The sequence below is a fragment of the Telopea speciosissima genome, chromosome 1 (assembly GCF_018873765.1).
Source record: "Telopea speciosissima isolate NSW1024214 ecotype Mountain lineage chromosome 1, Tspe_v1, whole genome shotgun sequence".
In the NCBI taxonomy this organism is placed as follows: domain Eukaryota; kingdom Viridiplantae; phylum Streptophyta; class Magnoliopsida; order Proteales; family Proteaceae; genus Telopea; species Telopea speciosissima.
The window spans coordinates 3,401,057-3,419,949 of record NC_057916.1 but is presented as its reverse complement, the minus strand read 5'-3'; the positions used below and the strand labels follow the sequence as shown (position 1 = coordinate 3,419,949).

The 18,893-nt window shown below is 40.1% G+C and overlaps 1 protein-coding gene across 1 annotated transcript; it reads right to left on the bottom strand.

Annotated features, from left to right (window-relative positions):
* Positions 1-314: 314 nt before the first annotated feature.
* On the bottom strand, positions 315-18,543 carry LOC122656877 (DNA-directed RNA polymerase II subunit 4). The gene is made up of 7 exons (XM_043851568.1): positions 18,488-18,543; positions 6,374-6,465; positions 5,795-5,903; positions 5,604-5,681; positions 4,657-4,690; positions 4,498-4,566; positions 315-638 (listed from the first exon to the last, which is right to left on the bottom strand). Exons 2-7 carry the CDS (start codon positions 6,426-6,428, stop codon positions 561-563), a joined length of 423 nt encoding a protein of 140 aa, XP_043707503.1. The 5' UTR covers positions 6,429-6,465; positions 18,488-18,543; the 3' UTR covers positions 315-560.
* Positions 18,544-18,893: the final 350 nt, after the last annotated feature.

The following is an 18,893-nucleotide window of genomic DNA, read 5'->3' as shown; positions in this document are numbered from 1 at the left end:
CCTCTAGCTCACTACTATAAAGTCTAGAAAGTTAAGGTTGATATCATTCAATGATCCCCAGAACAATCACTCGGAAGATGGCTAATGTATGATCTCTAAGAATTTGAGATGTTTCTCTCTTAAAATAGTACCCTTTTACTCCTTTCCTCACTTCATAATTTCTCAGGGAATTACCAAAGAAAATCAAGTCATATTGCGAGGGTGAAGTTCCGCAACAGATGAATACATGCAGTATCATCTAAACATCTGAAACAGTTTTGGTTCCCAAAGCTTAATCAATGATACTACCTATTGATAAACACCATCAACGTCAATCATCAAGCGCATCGATACTTAATGGGCAAGACATCAGGAATGTTAAACAAACTGTCTAACATGTGATCAAAACCTCATGCTTCCAAATAGAATTAAGATCTGCAATACCCAATTTACACTGGTTCAGTGTGTTCTTAAGCGTTTTGGCATGTCAACAGTATACAAGTTCCTCTGAACACCAGTGTATAAGATAATGTTTATAATAAGATTACATTTAATAATCATAGGAGAAAAGTGGAAGAGTACTACTCAAATTTCTTTATCAAAGAGAGGTCATTTAACATTTTCTCAATAGCCTCGTCATCAAGCCCCCGTCCTCTGGTCTGCAAGACAGGTAGACTTGGTAACATAAATGAAGAAAAGTTTCCAACCAAGGAAAAAGAAAATGGAATCAAATATGAAATTGCTTAGACAAAAAAAGGCTCCATGAAGTTAATGTCTCATCATAAAAATGGAACCTAAAGGAAGCATCAACATGAGGACTTTTCAAGCAAATTTTAGCTGCTCACAGTTTTGACCCCAGAAGAAAAATTAAGAGGAGGATCATTATCTCCATCAAATTAATTAATAAAGAGCGTACCCAGTGCATGAGGCTTCCATTTCGGGTATGGTCTCTACAAGCCTTATATAGTCTCTCTAGTCCTCGGAAAGTCACTATAGGGGTAGATAAGGTTGAGTATGAAATCGTGGATACACAATCCCTGATCCACTCACACTATGGCGAGGTGAAACCAAACTGCTTCGAAGAAGCAACACTTAGATTACCAGATCCTGGACAATCTTCCGTCAAACAGAGAGCCCCTTGCCTGTTTCCCGACTCGAATCCACTATATAAGCTACTTGCATGATCAATTAGCAAACTAGGTCAAATTAGCTGCCTCAGGACCTTACTTCAACTTCAAAAAGATAGACCGGAACTAAGCTTTGCACTAAATAGTAGCTGAATGACTAACCAGCAGTGGAAATTGACAATCACTACAAAATCTCTCTCATCAAGGATGGTAGACGTTGACTTTTCACCCAGAATTTTCTGCTTAGAGAGGCTCTGGATTTCATTGAAACTTCGACTGGCTGCTTCTGCAGCGAGGAGATGGTGATTTTGTTGTTGCTGCTGCTGCCAATGGTGATGGTCTTTTAATCCTTCATGGGCCAAAAGGGAAAGGAAGATGCACTTGGAGAGGATTGAATGGAGGGAGAAAGGCTTGTAAAATGGCTGCATGGCTTGGCCAGATTGGTTGTCGTCCCATCCCCCTCCTCCCCTGCATTCTGAAACTTCCTCTCTCAGGTACGATTCTTTTGTTTCTAGAATCAACCCTCCCTCTTTCTTTGAATCGATTCCTTCTCTCTCATTATCCCCTCTCTTTTGTATTCACTTTCCTAACTTTGTTTGTTGCTCTTATTTTCTCCCTCCCGCTGTTGATCCCTATGGTTTGTAAGTTTCGTGCTACTAGCGACAAAATAGAAACCTATGAAGAGGTTATAGAGCATACCTCACTGATTTGGTCTGAGACTTGGGGCATGATCCTCCTTTCTTGGATGATCAGAACCCTAGAAGACCAGATCCCAGAGTGCCCTCTGTTCTGAGAATCAACTGCAACAAGAACCTGGTTCTCCTTCTACTAGGTTCAACCTTCTTTGGCCAACCCCTCCTCGAATCACTTGTTGTCCGGGCGCCTCTTGGTCGATTACCAGAGACCTAAGTGTGAGGATCTTTCACCTGAAATGTCAGGCCAGTCCATGGGCGTATGGAGGAGTTCTTCCCTTCAAGGTAGCTGTTTTTTCCACCTCCCTGTTTTGGCTGGAGGCAGGAGACGAGGGATCGGGATCCTTTCAATGAGGAGATCGCCCAATGAGTGCCCAATGAGGCATCCAACAGCAACCTGCCTGGCACACATCCCGGCGCACGCCCAGGCAGCCTAGCCGTTGGATGCTCATTGGGCGATGCTCTCATTGGAGAGGATCCGGATCCGGCCAGAAACCCTACTCCTTTCTTTGATATTTAATCCTTTATTCTTTATTACAAAGATTACCCTTCCCTATACTTCTATTTCCTTCATGTCCTTTCATTTAGTTCCTAGCTTACTCCTACTCATTAATTTCTAATTCCCCTCTTGCCCCTTCCTCTATCTAATTACCAACCACCCTTTTACAATTCTGACTATTTACGGTCCTGCCACTCCCCCTTGCAAACTTGGAGTTATTTACAGAGTTGCATTACTTCTCAACTTTTGGCTATTGTACACTTGGGTTGGCCCATAGCGACTGAGATCTAGGGTTTTTGACCCGTGGTGGCATCAACACAGTACCAAATCTTTGTTTCACAACCTCCCCCCCCCCCCCCCAAAGAAAACAAAACCTCCAGCTTGACCTTTACTTACAGATGTAAGATCTTGTAAATTTCAGCTAGGGTTAAGCAATAGCAGGGTTTGATGTTTTGAAACTAGATAAGAGAAACAAGAGAAAAGTTTCAGGGTCAAGGAAACAGAGTTTGATAATTGAGAAAATTGCAGCTGATTATGAATCACAGGATGAAAGTCGGAAATCTAGGTCTAGGGTTTGAGTTGCATGTTTAAACTTGGTGGGATCGGAGAAGAGGCCTCAGTAGGGAAAGGTTCAGATTTGGAAGAGATTTAACATATAGATATTGATATCTTCATCAGGTTCAATGAATGATCAAATGATGGGAGCATCTCCAGCTTCAAAGAATGTAGTATTGAATTTGAATTTAGAGAAATTAGCGTAGTTACTTTTCATTGCTGCTCTTAGGTTTGATGTGTTTTGAGTCTAGGGATAATTGGTACATAAACCTTGGGTAGGCTGCAACTCATCTAGTTGTTTCTTTCTTACCTTCTTTTCTCTTTTAAATTCTCATTAGAATTTGAGCCAGCTACTATAGGCACTTCCTTCTACCCTACACCATGAAAGGTGGGTAATGCAAAAGTCGACCTCGAACCAGGGAAACCAGCAGAAGAGCGATTGCAGCCAAGATCGATTGCAGCCAAGATCGATATAATGAAAAGAACAAATTAAAAACTGCAACTCTTTTTTATTATTGCTACTTTTCTGTTACATATGAAGAAGAAGAAAGGGATATAGAAAAGAAGGCGGGGGGGGGGGGGGGGGAAGGGGAATGGCTCTCTCAGCCTGGGTCTCTCACCCACAGCTATCCCAGCTGTTGAAACATGGAATTTCTCCCATAACCGATGGTAACAAGGCCTGAAAAACCTTTTTTCCAAATCTGTTTTATTACAAGAGGGGCTGCCTATTTAATGGAATAGGTCAGCTTACAAAATTAGAAACTTAAGAAATAGTAACTTCTAAAAATAGAAACCAAATGAAAATAGAAACTAGACTTTATATTTCAGCCAACATGTAAGGAACAAAATTAAAAACTAGTAAATATAGTAACTATTAAAAAGAAAGAAACAAAATTAGAAACTACTAGATACCTAGATTTAATAACTAAGAAACTATTACAAAATAGAAACTAAATTAATAGCAGCTTCTAATAGAATAGTATTCCACCAACATCCACCAGCTAATCTTCACACCAGCTGTCCATATCAGCCCCCAAATCACTGTTCACGTGAACAGTAACTCGGATACTGTTCATGTGAACAGTACTCGGATACTGTTCATGTGAACAGTACTTCCTTTTTTTTAAATTCCTGTCTTGGTCTCTTTTCTTCTTCATGCTTCTCTCTAGGCTGGGGCTGCTTTAGGTGATGCTCTATCGAACCAACAGAAATTTGCCACATCATCAGACCAGGCTGCCTCACACAGCAGTCAAATCCACAACCTTGCTGGGCTGGTTTTGGGGCTTGTTTCTTGCAGGTACATATGGACTTGTGATCTAGTGGGTCAAGATATGGTGTCCTTCTGGTTACGCCAGGAGAAGGACTTAGGTAATAAAGAAGGATTTCTCTAGCACAGGGCCAGGAAGAGACTATGGCAGTTGGTGTAATTGATGGAATCAGGTTTAGGATGACGAATCTATGAATTGATTGGAATAGTTGAAGGATTGACTTTTATCTAATGTAAAAAATACAAATAAATGTTCTTTTCCACAACCATGTACTCACATGTGATGCAAATTGTCAAATGTGCTTGCTAAAACACCAGAAATAAATGCTGCAGAAACTCAATGCACTCAGAAAAACATGACCAAGTGGACGAAATCACCTTAATAGATGGCACCATAGCTATAGCTTCCTCCACAGTTTCAGGGCAAAGGTTTCCAAGTACACAAAGCTGCATAACATACACAAATGACAAATAAATATGGTTTTTAATGGTAACAAGGAATTTGGATTTCATTTAGAGAATGACTAGTGGCATTACCTCAAACTCAGCCAACTGGTATCTGCTAAGGATTCTGAATGTCAGTTAAGAATCACATTGCTGATGTCATATACTACTCAACTAAAATCAACTAAGCCTTTTCCCACTGCTGATGTTATATCTAAATGGTATGTTATTAAATGGATAGGACAACAAAAGTTTTAAATGCATAAGAGATCACAAGTCGACAAGAAGCCAGCAGATGGCACCTAATTACTCAGATAAAATGAAATTTGTTGAGCTTCGTTATTTTCTCATACTATAGAAATGTAGAAATCTCCTGTTTTGCACATACATTTATCATGCATCTAATTAGATTTTGGAGGGATCTTCTAATTAGAAATCTAGTTGAAAGGGACTGCAAACTGACACAGGATCATAAATTAATGGTATAAATGAACAAAAACAAGAAGTACTTCACATCTATGCAAAAGTGGGTCCAAGTACATGAGATTTATATATTCACTGAGCAACCAACAACAAAAAAAATTATTTTAAAACCTAAGAAATGCATCTTGCTCATGTTAACAGAAGTTCCTTTGCCTGTTGTTCCCATATTCTCTTAGGATACAGTAAGATGGAAAAGATGAAGTCATGGTTGTGACAATAAAAATCATCCAACCAAGCCACATACTCAACCTCATTAGTAAATTAGTCTGTCCCCTAACTAAATTCTACTAATGAATACTCATTATGATGCTATACTTATCACACAAGACTAGGTATACAATCAGCCACTCAATCACTTGAAGGGGGGCTTAATTTGGGCTTTCCGATTTGATAGAACCAGAAAACTCCTGGGTAAACTAGAATTCATGGAATTCTTCAAAAATTTCAGTAGTCCCAGAGTACTTTGAGCAACAGCCACAAAAGATGGACATTTCAATATTTCTCCACAGTTAGGAAAAAATACTATTATCACATTTCCATAAAATTTTGAAGGATACTCTCGAACCTGCCTAACAGCATCAGGATTTTTGCAGCGGCTAAAGCGCTTCACATACTGCAATGATTTTTCAAATACTCTGGAAAAGGAAAGACACAAGATACTAAATTCTCTGGCTTAAGATTAGATGGATTGAAGCTGCTAAAATTAGTCTTGTTCCGCTACCACAGAAAAGAAAAGCCTCACACTCACTGAGAAATTTGATTCATAGGATCCTCAGACATCTGCTGGAGCTGCTCATATTTCCGATCAAGGATAAGTGCCACTTCACAGTTCATTAAACACTTGGCCTTCAAAAATTCTGACAAAAAACTCCAAGGTTAAGATTGGAAATAAAAAAGGGAGGAGGGGAAGATAAATTATACCCTGTAAAAGTAGAACAGGAGCCATAAAAAACATAAAAAAATTTCAATATCACAATGACAAACAAACAAATAAATATAACAGCAACAACATTTAATTGTTCCAGGCAAGAGTAATGTCGGGGTGGAGGGGTGGTTGCATATGTCTTCTTGAGATTGCCACAGAGCAAAGATGAGGGTAAAGGCAGGGATAAAACAATTCAGTCAGCCTCTTCTAAGCAGGTGAATTCAGTCAGTCAAACTTTTGAGCACTTAGCAGGCAATTTAAGTGATGCTTCCCCCCCCCCCCGGGGGCTTTTTTTGGTCCCTGCTGGGGTTACCTGGTGCTTGTGTCCCTTCAATGGTCTCACAACTTGAGAATTTTTAAGAGAAACAGTAGTCCATAATCAATATGAAAATAAAAGCATACCATCTCCAATTTTGAGCTCTGCAGCATTTTCTTCCTCTTCGCCAGACCCAGACATAATGAGAAATAAAAACTAGAGATGATCCTGAGAAATTCAACATGCAATTATTCAGAAAGCAAAATCAACCCAAAAAACAATAACTTCAAAACATATATTAAGAGAATCTCAAATGCAGCTGTAGTTGCAAAATAGCAAGATAAAAAGACATTTAGAATAATCTTAATAGAATATATGCAATTGTGAAGAAGAAACATATCATAAAGCTAGGTTTTTCTAATCAACCATTTACGAGGTTACTAAGATAAGACATAAATCTTCTAGTGTTTTATGCTGCCGGTCCCAATCCCAGATAAAGGAGGGTTGGTCCATCAGGTCAGCATCCAGCATTGTCAAAACCTTAGCCAAACCATTTTGCATGGATCCTAGAATTTCGACCTTATGTTAGGACATCCCTCTGGAAGCGACACACTGCACTGGCTCGAGTGTAGTAAATGGTGAACACGGGTTAGCTAGGGTGTCTCTTGAAAGTGACACACCAATTCGTTGCCAATTATGGTGACAAGTGGGAAAAGGGTTCTTGTATCATAGGTGTGGCCAGAATTTACAGAATTGCCGTTGGGCATATATTTTTACAATTTTATTGCTTTGGTGGGCTGTAGATCACATCAGTTTGGGGTTGCACTTTTTGAAGATTGGTACTTGCATGGAGTGATGGTTGTTATTGCTATTATAGGAGGAGATTAGTTGCTCAGATTTGTTTAAATCTGGCCTATTTGGGATCTTATTTGCGGTTGCTCTTGATTATGGGATTTATGTAATTCTCATCCTTCGTGATGCTGGTTATTATTGACTTATGATGGTGGATTATTCTTTATCGCATCCTCTGCATTATTTGTCCATGTGTACTGCTAAACGTTAGGGGGAGATTAGAGAATATTATTACCTACAGACTATTATCTACTTCTGTCATCTGCTCATCAGCATAGTGTCATCTACTTATTTGAAGATTATTATCATCGGTTCGTATCATCTGCTCGTGTCTTCATCAATAATTTTTTCTTATGAAGATTGTTATTTCTGTTATTCAGCAACAAGATTCTGCTACTTCTGATTTTGATTCTCAGCAACCCCATGCTATGTTATTTGGTCTCCAGCAACCTTATGTTGCTACTTGTGATTCGCAACAACCTATGTTGCATTTTATCAGTGGTCCCCAGCAACCTTATGCTGCTACTTGGTTCACAGTAACCTATACTGCATTTTTATTAGTGGTCCGTAGTAACCTATATTGCACTTTTATTAGTGGTCCGCAGTAACCTATGCTGCACTTTTACCAGTGGCTTTTGGTGAATATAAAATTGATTACCAGGAAACCTCAGAAGGGGAGGAGGAAAAATACAAGAAGAAAAGAAAAAAGACTAGCAACATCCAACTCAAGAGGGAGGGACAGACAGCTGCAACATAGGTAAAGGCAGGCCCTAGGAGACAACAATGAGCATGTTCCTTGGGGTATTAGAAACACTACCATGCAGAAACAAATGAAGTTTAGAGATTACATCAAAGAATATGGAGCTCCAAATCTTATCGAATGAACGGGAAGTGGAGGTAAATCTGCGGAGATTGCACTCCATCCAAATGTGGTTGATGGTGGCACCAAAGGCAAGCTTACTGGCAACATCACAAATCGATTTCCCAACAAAAGTCATATCCATCCATATCCACTCATGAGCAAGAGGGAGAATTCTTCTATTACAAGGCTAGCACTTACCCAAAACCGCCTTCTAAACAGCTGAGGAGAAAAGGCAAGAGAAGAAAAAGTTATCTACATCTTCCACTCCATTCCAACACAGAGCATAGGCCGGGGAGAGGGTAATTTGGCGGGGGGATGAGGAAGGACTAAGTTGGGAAGCAACACGAGAGGGCTCTCCAAACAGTGAAGCTGTCACGAAGGATGTGACCTTTAAACCAAACAATCCTACGCCAAGGAATTAAAGTACCTTGAGATCTAACATGCTTCCAAGCAGAGAAGGAACTGAAGATGCCGTTGGAGGAAGGAAGCCAAACTACCGAATCTCCTCTGGATCTCTGCCCAAGGGGGAGGGGGTAAAGAGTTCCAAACAGCAGCGGGATGGGGGTCCCCAAACACCTTGCAAGATAATGGAAGAAATTGAGGAGAACTTACAAATACTCGTAGAATATATATAGCTCTATTTCCCACAACTGAGTGAAGAACACCCAAGGGATGCCAGTTGTCAAGCCACAGAGAGGTAGACTCACCCATCAACAATCTTAGAGGAGATGGCCTCAATTGCTAGAGGCCTGAGACTCAAGATCTTATGCAAAACCCAAGAAGCATCAAAGTGGATGGAAGTCGTCCAGATGGAATCCTTACAGAGAAGACTGGAGTAAACCCAATTGACCCAAATGTTATCCTACTTAGTCACAATTTTCCAGGTCAATTTGACGATACCCGCATTAGTAGATCTGTTTTCTTTGTGGAGATTAATACTTGCCTTCCTTGAGAAGGGCTTATGATGTTGCTTTAATGCTATGATGTTTTAGATTACAGTCGGTGTTTTCTACCACTTATTTTGTTCGTTGTTGTTTGGGTTTATTCAACACGAAGATTTTTCTCTACTATGGTTGTTGATGACTGGTGTGCTTGAGTTGATATTGCTACCTGTAGACAGCTCTGAATATGAATGCTTGAGTGATCTGAATCGATCACCCAGGCCCTTTATTTATAGTAATCTGAAGTACATGTAATTGAAGTAAAACTCCTCAGTCCTAATCCTACTAGGAATTCCTAGTACAACTAGGAATCCCAGAGTAGTACTCGGCTGAGGAGGAAAATACAATAAAACAGTGGAAAATAAAAAATAAAAGAAAGAAAAAGAGTAATCCTAACACAACTAGGACTGCAATCCTAACACAAACACAACTAGGACTGCAATCCTAACACAACTAGGACTAGTTCCCCCAATCGGGTAACTAGCCTATCTCAACACTCCCCCTCAAGTTGGAGCATAAATGTCAACCATGCCCAACTTGACAAGAATAGGATGAAAAATCTTTCCACTTAAGCCTTTAGTAAACACATCAGCAAGCTGGTCAGAAGATTGCACAAACGGAACACACACTAGCCCTCCTTCCAACTTTTCTTTAATAAAGTGTCTGTCAACCTCCACATGCTTAGTACGATCATGCTGAACCGGGTTGTGAGCAATACTAATAGCAGCCTTGTTGTCACAATACAACATCATGGGAAGAGGAACAGGAGTCCTGATATCTTGTAATAAACTTTTGAGCCACAACATTTCACAAATACCTTGTGCCATAGCACGAAACTCTGCTTCAGCACTAGATCTTGCCACGACGTTCTGCTTTTTACTACGCCACGTAACAAGATTGCCGCCAACAAATGAGCAATAGCCGAAAATGGACTTTCTATCGGAGGAACCAGCCCAATCCGCATCGATATGCTTCGACACGAAGATGACCATTCGAGACAAAAGAATACCTTTACCCTGTGCTGATTTTAAATATCGAAGGATCCGGATAACAAGATCCATGTGAGAGGAGTGTGGATCATGCATGAACCGACTAACCATACTCACAGATATCGCTATGTCGGTCTTGTATGAGACAGATAGATGAGCTTACCAACCAATCTTTGATACCGACCTTTATCAACAGGAGTTCCCTCCTTTTCTTTAAGTCTTGTAGTAGCATCCATAGGTGTATCGGAAGGATGACACCCTAGCATTCCAGTCTCGGTCAATAAATCTAGGATGTACTTTCTTTGAGAAAGAAAGATGCCTTTAGAAGATCTAGCAACTTCTATCCCTAGAAAGTACTTTAGTTTTCCTAGATCTTTTATTTCAAATTCTCGCCCAAGATAAGTCTTCAACTGGGTGATTTCATGATTATCATTCCCGGTCACCACAATATCATCAACATAAACTATTAGGAGAGTTACCTTTTCACCATTTTTCTTGATAAACAAAGTATGATCAGCGTTGCTCTGCTTATAACCTGCAGAGACCATTGCCTTATGAAATCGTCCAAACCATGCACGAGGGGACTGTTTCAGTCCATATAAAGCACGCTTCAATTTACAAACTTTCCCGCCGGTCTTATCACAAGAGAATCCAGGTGGAATGTCCATGTACACTTCCTCGTCAAGTTCTCCATGGAGGAAGGCATTCTTCACATCTAATTGTTGTAACTCCCAGCCAAGATTCACTGCACAAGAAAGTAGCACTCTGACAGTGTTTAATTTCGCGACTGGTGCAAAAGTCTCCTGGTAATCGATCCCATAGGTCTGAGTAAATCCTTTTGCAACCAAACGTGCTTTGTATCGATCCACAGTGCCATCTACCTTCTGTTTCACCACAAACACCCACTTACATCCAACTGGTTTCTTTCCTGGAGGAAGAACCACAAGTTCCCATGTATTATTCTTTTTTAAGGCTTGCATTTCTTCCATCATTGCTGCTTTCCACTTGCCATCTGCAAAAGCTTCCTGCCAATTTTGGGGAATACGAACAGAAGAAAGAGAGGAGACAAATGTACGAAATGATGGAGAAAGGGAGTCATAAGAGACTACATGAGAAATGGGGTGCTGGGTACAAGCCCGAACACCTTTACGATGAGCAATAGGTAAATCAGGAGATGAAGGAGAGGATATGTTACCTGGAGATCGATCTGGTTCCAGGGCCGACAATTGTGGTGGTGCTGGAGCTACAGTGGATGGAAGCTGCTTGTATTGGGAATGTCCCCTGTGATATGTTTTGAGATTAGAGTCGTTAATTTTCTTCTGAAATTCCCTAATGGTTTGTTGGACTGGAGTCACCTCCCCCTGAAGGGAATTATCACCAATAGGATTTTCAACATCCTCTAAGTTCTCCCCCTGGGGAAAAGCCGGTGGGGGAGTAGGAGAGGGGAGAGGGGAGGAAACAACAGTCGGTTGAGGGGTGGGTGAAATAGGTAGTTGGACTCGGTCCAGGTCTCAGATGGGAAGGTCAACCATCACATCTTCACCAAAAGTCTCCCCGAAGAGGTGTGGGGTGATAATAAGATAGAGTTTCATGAAAGACAACATCCATACTGGTGAAGGTGCGACGGGTAGGAGGATGGTGACACTTATATCCCTTTTGGGAAGGAGAGTAACCTAAAAAAATACACCGGGTCCCACGGGGTTCAAGCTTGCCCGGAGATCGGGTATCGCGAACATACAGACACAACCAAACTCCTTTGGTGGGACAACAAAGGTGGAGGACCCTGCAGAATGAAGCGGGGTGGCGAGTCAAGGACTCGAGTAGGGAGCCTATTGATAAGATAGGCAGCAGTTAGGACAGCATCTCCCCAATATTGGGAAGGGACAGAATGGGCAAACATAAGAGCCCGAGTCACCTCAAGAAGGTGGCGGTTTTTTTCTTTCAGCCACACCATTTTGGGCTGGGTATCAACACAACCGGTCCGATGGAGTATTCCATGGGCAGCAAGGTCTGCTAAACCGACCATCCATGTATTCTTTACCATTGTCACTACGCAATATCTTGAGAGTGACAGTGTATTGGGTCTGAATCATTTTATGAAAATTTTGAAAACAAGAGAAAACTTCACTTTTGTTGTGCATTAAATATACCCATGTACACCTAGAATAACAATCAATGAAAGAAACAAACCAACGGTGGCCTTTAAGGGATGGTTTGCGGCTAGGCCCCCAAACATCAGAGTGAACAATATTAAAAGGAGAAGAGCTTCTTTTAGTAGAAATAGAATAAGTAGAACGGTGTTGTTTAGCCAAAACACAGGCTTCACAAAAAAAATCATCTTTATGACATTCTTTAGCTAATGCTGGAAATAAAAGGGATAATGTTCCTAAAGGGGGGTGACCTAGTCTATTATGCCATTGTTGAAGTTCAGAAGAAACTAACGCACTTTGAGGGATGGGAGAAGCCAAAGGCAGTGGTGAAGTAAGACTCCCAGTATCAAGCAGGTACAATCCACCATGCATCTTACCACATCCAATCGTCGCCCCCGTTGCCAGATCCTGAAACACACAGTGTGAAGGAAAAAAGGTTACTTTACAATTTAGGTCACGGGTAAGACTACTGATAGAAAGAAGATTAGTGGTAAATTTAGGAATATGTAAAACAGATGATAACTGTAAGGAAGGTGTGCAACTGATGGAGCCCTTTCCAGAGATAGAGGAGAGAGAGCCATCAGCTACTCGTACTTTGTCTTTACCAGATGTAGGAGAGTAACGAGTAAAGATCTTCGAGGATCCAAATATGATGATCGATGGCACCGAGTCTATGATCCAGGAGAGGAGACTACCGATGCACAGTGACCAACAAAAGAAATACCCGAGTGAGCTACATTTGAACCTGGAGGAGTGGAAGAATTGGCGGTGTTGTTGTAGCAGCGAAAGCCTCGTAACATACGACGGAAAGCCTGAAGTTCATCCTTGGATAGTCCAGGTCGTCAGGAGGGGTAGGAGTGCGACTTCGAGATGATTAGCTTTGTTTTTCGATTTGCGAGCAGCACGTTTAGCCTCAAAGTCGGCTGGTTTGCCATGTATCTTCCAACAGGTGGCCTTGGTGTGCCACAATTTTCCACAATGCTCACATTTAACCTGTGTCTTCTCAAATTTAGAAGTATCAAGAATCGAAGGAGTAGAACCAGCCCCGGTCCGCAATGCTGATCGATCCGGAATTGTAGTATTGAGCATAGCAGTTCTTCGGCGATCTTCACTGTTAACCAAGGCATAAGACTATTCCAATGTAGGGAAAGGGTCTTTGCCTAGAATCTGAACCCTAATTGGGTCGTATTCCACATTAAGTCCAGCCAAAAAATCATAAACCCTAATTTTGTCAATATGCTTTCCGTAGGCAGCAATGTCAGTGGCATTAGTGGGCTGATAATCAGAGTAATGATCAAGTTCTTGCCAATACTTGCGGAGTTCAGCATAGTATTGAGGGATTGACGAATCATTCTGCTTGGTGTCATGGATTTTCTTCCTTAATTCGTAGACCGAGCATCATTCCCTACCGTGAATAGGTGTCTTTGGCGACCTTCCATATCGGGCAGCGTGTCTAGGAGAAGGTAGCCCGATGCAATTGAAGGATGCATAGAATGAATAAGGTATGACATGACCATGGAGTCGATGGATAACCATTTAGTCTTGGCAGCTCCTTCTTCAGAGGGATAGGAGTAGTGCCTGTAAGGTGTCCGTGTAGCCACGGCCAAGCAATCGTAAGGTAAGTGGATCTGGACCACATTAAATAGTTTGTCCCATCTAGTTTGGTGGGAGAAGCAAAAGGAAGATACTCTGGTCGAGAAGATCCATCAGAGTCAGCTGAAGTGATGTCAGACATCATGTAAAGTTCCTTCAAAAATCAGAAAAAAACTGATGATGTAATAGGAAACCCTAATCGAGTAGAGCCCTGGGTTTTAAGGCTGTATGAGTTGCAGCCCTTAGAACTGGCTGAAACAAGGTTCGAGTGTCTTCCTTGTAGCAGAGAAAGTGTCCTCCAGACAGTGGCCCCTTCGGATGAGCCAATAAAAGCCCTGAATTGGAGAAGATTTAGATCAGCAGGGACAGATCTGAATGCAAAATAATTGCAGATTTGGATCTACTGTGGATTGAATTCAGATCTGCAGTTTGAATGCAAAAAATTGCAGCTTTGGATCTGCAGTTTGAAAACAATAGGGTGTAGATCAGAAGGTGCAGGAATCAATCTCCAAATAAAACCAGAAATCCAGCTCGATTAGGGCAGCAGCTTGATCTCCAAGGTTGGAGGAAACCTGCGGCAGGTTCAGATCACCCCAGTATTTGAATGATTTTCAGAGAGGTGTCATGGAGGGCAGCAGCTAATTCTTCATTGAATCACCTCAAAGATGCTGCCCTGCATGAAGTAGAGAGTCCGAGAGAGTTGGAGAAGAAGAGAACCAGAAGCCGAGAGTGTGTTGAAGATGGAAACCAGAAAAAAATCGAGGGGAAGCTGTTCTTCAGATCAGAGATGGCTCTGATACCATGTAGACAGCTCTGAATATGAATGCTTGAGTGATCTGAATCGATCACCCAGGCCCTTTATTTATAGTAATCTGAAGTACATGTAATTGAAGTAAAACTCCTCAGTCCTAATCCTACTAGGAATTCCTAGTACAACTAGGAATCCCAGAGTAGTACTCGGCTGAGGAGGAAAATACAATAAAACAGTGGAAAATAAAAAATAAAAGAAAGAAAAAGAGTAATCCTAACACAACTAGGACTGCAATCCTAACACAACTAGGAGTAGTTCCCCCAATCGGGTAACTAGCCTATCTCAACACTACCAAAATGAAATTCTCTGTGGTCACTGGCATCTACGACTGCTATATATGTTCGAGACTAGTTCTGTGGTTAATATCTATTCTTGTTGTTCCAAGTTTGAGTCTTTAAGGTTACTCACACTAGGGGGAGTGTCTCTATTCTGAGTTATGTTGAGTTGTAGAGTTTAGGTTTGTGCCTAAGTTGAATCTGAGTTTAGTTGTTAGTGACTAATATTAATGTTTATTTTCCTTTGTTATTTCCTTGTATTAGATTGTAATTAGGTGTTGGGGTATTAGAAGGTTTCCTACTAAGACTATACTTTGCTGATTTATAAATAAAGTTGGCTGGATACTCTACCAAATAGGGAGTCCATACTCTACCCACTTTTCTTCCCAAAAAACAAAACAATTGATCCCAGATATCAAGAAACATCACAAACATGAAGTAATCCCAAGCAGATATAATTCTCATCTTAGGAACCACACTTAACACCATCCTATGCCTTCAAACAGCACTATGCATCAACTGATCAACCAAAACAAATGTCCAGCCCCTAAGAATATACTGAGCATTTACAGCAAAGTCACACATGGTTGATGATATGATATAAAGGAATTGAAGCAAGACAAGGCTAGGTCTCAGCTGGAGCAAACTAATAACTCCTCAAGGACAATCTTACCAGAATGTGCCCAGTCCAAGTAATTGGTATTATCCAGCTTGAAAATAGAAATCTAGACATTTGTGCTTTCCAAAGTGACAAGGCAGTGATTACCACTACTAATGTCACCAACTTGGGATTCTACTGGTCCATTAACCTCAGACATGATTCGGAAATATACTAAGGAAGCTGGTAGGATACCCTAACCAAATGGGGAGTCCACACTCTACCCAATTTTCTTTCCCAAAAAACAAAAACACTTGATCCCAGATATCAAGAAACATCACAAACATGAAGAAATCCCAACCAGATATATTTCTCATGTTAGATACCACATTTAACACCATCATATGCCTTCAAACAACACTATGCATCAACCAAAACAAATGTCCAGCCCCTAAGAATGTACTGAGCATTAACTTGGTCTTCAACTTCCATAAAATTGCATCACAGAGAGATTAAAGCATTTACAGCAAAGTCACACATGCTTGATTATATAATATCAAGGAACTGAAGCAAGACAGGGCTAGGTCTCAGCTGGAACAAACTGATAACTCACAAACTAGGGCATTGCTAGGGTTAAAACATAGTCATCAAGGTGATGCAGTTAGACATTGGGTTAAATAGCGATATATGTCAATTTGTTAATTCTATGTGTCTTTATCTTTTTTGGAGTCGACAATAGCATTAGAGTTGGAACTTAAAGATGGATCGAATCTAGTAAGAGAGATGAGATTTACAGCAAGAAGAAGAAGAAGGATAGAAGAGAAGAGAAGAGAAGAGAAGAAGAAGAGAAGGGAATGAGAGAATCGATTATGTGTGTTGAGTGATTCTCAACACACATTACTTCATTAATAATCTCTTCTACATTACACAGGCCTCCCTAGGGAGGTAAAGGGAAATAAAATAAGAACAAGAAAAATACAACTTGGTCATGTCTTATAATATGACAATGACAGAACTACCCCCACAAGATATACTAACAACTCTAACAATTAGCACATAGGGTAGGAGTCCAAAGTAAACTCAAAGTCTATTTGGGTTTACGTATGATTTAGGAGTTTCTGTGATCTCTATCTTTGGCTTAGTTTCAGTACAGGAATAGGATTGTTTGAGTCTTTAAATACTCTTGTAACCATCGTATTTTCAGATTGGAATGAAATTACATTGAATTTACCTGCTGCTAAAGCGTGACTGTTCGTTCTTGTTCTTCTCTGGTCGATCCCTGTCTCTAGTGTTTGTATTCCTCTTATTTTCTCTCTTGTCTCTTCTAGTCTACAACTGTTATCTTTGTTTCCCTGGTTGTTGACAGTATATTGAGACTCAAAGATTTCATCGGAACTCTCTGGTTTCTGATCCTATCAGTTCCAAATTCTGGGAAGTGGGAACCAAATCGTTTCTCTAAGGCGGCTAGAATCTGAGTAAGGGTGTCAAATTAGAACCGGAACCGAAAACCAAAATCAAAACCAAACCGAATAAATATGTGGACATAATTAAAGAAAAATTTAATGGTGTAGTGCCTATTGTAAGAATTGTGGGGGTGTATGGTAGTGAATTCTCAATTACAATTGGATTATATCAAGAGTCAGCTCTAAACCCGTATTTGTTTGTGTTAATCACAGATGAACTGATTAGAGACATTCAAAATCAGATCCCTTGATGTGCTTTTTTTTTTTACGATACTGGTTGGACGATGAAACAAAAGCAAGGATAAGTGCAAAATTAAAATGGAGACTGAATTTACAATCAAAAGGTTTTAAGATAAGTAGAACAAAAACAGAGTATATGGTATGTTACATTAGTAATAATAGGACTGAAAGTAAGATGGTGAAAATTGATGATAGGGGGATACCGAAAAGTGAAAATGATGTTGTACAACGAATAACATAAGGCTAGATGAAGTGGAAGGTGTGTCCAAAGTTTTGTGTGATCGATGTATAAAAGAAAATTTTATAGGTCAACTATATGATCAACGATGATGTATGGAGCAAAATGTTAGGCAATGAAGAAACAACATATAAACAAACTTGGTGTAGCTGAAATGAGGGCGTTGAAATGGATTAGTAGTAAAACTATAAAATATAATGGAATGAGAAAATTAGATATAATTTAAGAGTAGCTCCAATACATGATAAGTTGTGAGAAAGTTGTTTGAGGTGGCATGGACCTGTGCAATGGAGGCCTTTGAATGCTCCAGTACAGAAGGGTGAACTGATTCGGATTGAAGAAGCTAAAAGAGTCATGGGTAAGCCTAAAATGACTCTAGGAGGTGTGGTGAGGAAAGGCATGCATAGTTTAGTATTCATAATAAATATGGTTTTGAATAGAGTTGATTGGAGAAAAAAGATCTACACAGCCAACCCCATTTAGTTGGAATATGACCGAGTTGAGTTGACGAAGATAAATATTTAACTGTGCCATAAAAACTGCACAATTCTACTAAAATAAGGTGAGAAATAAGCACAACTAGAGATGTAAACGACCCACAAAGAAGAAGAGCCCTAGAACAAAATGAGACATAGCAAACTAACTTCTTAGAGATACATAATTGACCACTGATCTCGGTAGCTACACCACTCATGGAAAATTGGAGCAAAATTGGCACCATTGGACTTCGAATCACTTTATGCTGGTAGCTATCCAAATTCAGTGTGATATTCGCCAAATACAAGAAAACAACTTTCAAATTTGAATTAGATTACTGCAGATTAGTATATCAGGTATCCAGATAATACCCAATTCCATTCAATGAACAAATAATGAATCTCTTAGATAGCAGGAAATATCCTATTTTAAAGTCAGCATGCTCCTAATTTTATCTCTGCAACTCAGTTAACAAACATATGTCCGCATGTCCATTAAAAACCAGAGTCACTAATAATGAGAATTAAACAGAAGACATAAATTCATTATCTCCATCAACAGGTGAAGAGGTAAAACATCTTGAAAGTGTGTTTTGCAGAAAAATAAAAGCCCGAAATAACAGTTTCAAGGATATGTCAAACGGAAATGGGCAATAGGAGACTTGATCTGAGTAATTAAAAAAAATAAATAACATCACCCTTAAGATATCAAAGAAACCCTAGCTGCCTGAAGGTGTTCAGAGTTGAGAGAGAGAAAGAGAGGGGTTTACTTGAAGTTGAGCTGAGTTGCGGGTTTGTCCGAGAAGGGAAAAGGGAACGAAGAAGGAAAAAGAAGAGCCGGGCTTGAACTTTCGAGCCTCTTACACGTCGATGTACGATCTACGAGACATATATAATGTACTCGTTTGAAAGTCTAGGTTTGGATCAGAGGGAATGTTTGGAAGCCATGAAGGTTCCGTTTGGTTGCAAGGTCAATTAAAGGGAATGGAAGTAAAATTTTCATAATTAAAAAAAGGGATTTTTGTAATTATTATACCATGTGACAATATCACTAACTTCAAATCATTTCATATTTAAAATAAGAAAAAAAAATTCATACATAGCCGTGTCCCCTCACACAAAGAGTTGAAAAAGTCATAAACTCGAATTTTTATCTCCTACAATTCTGACACCCTCCA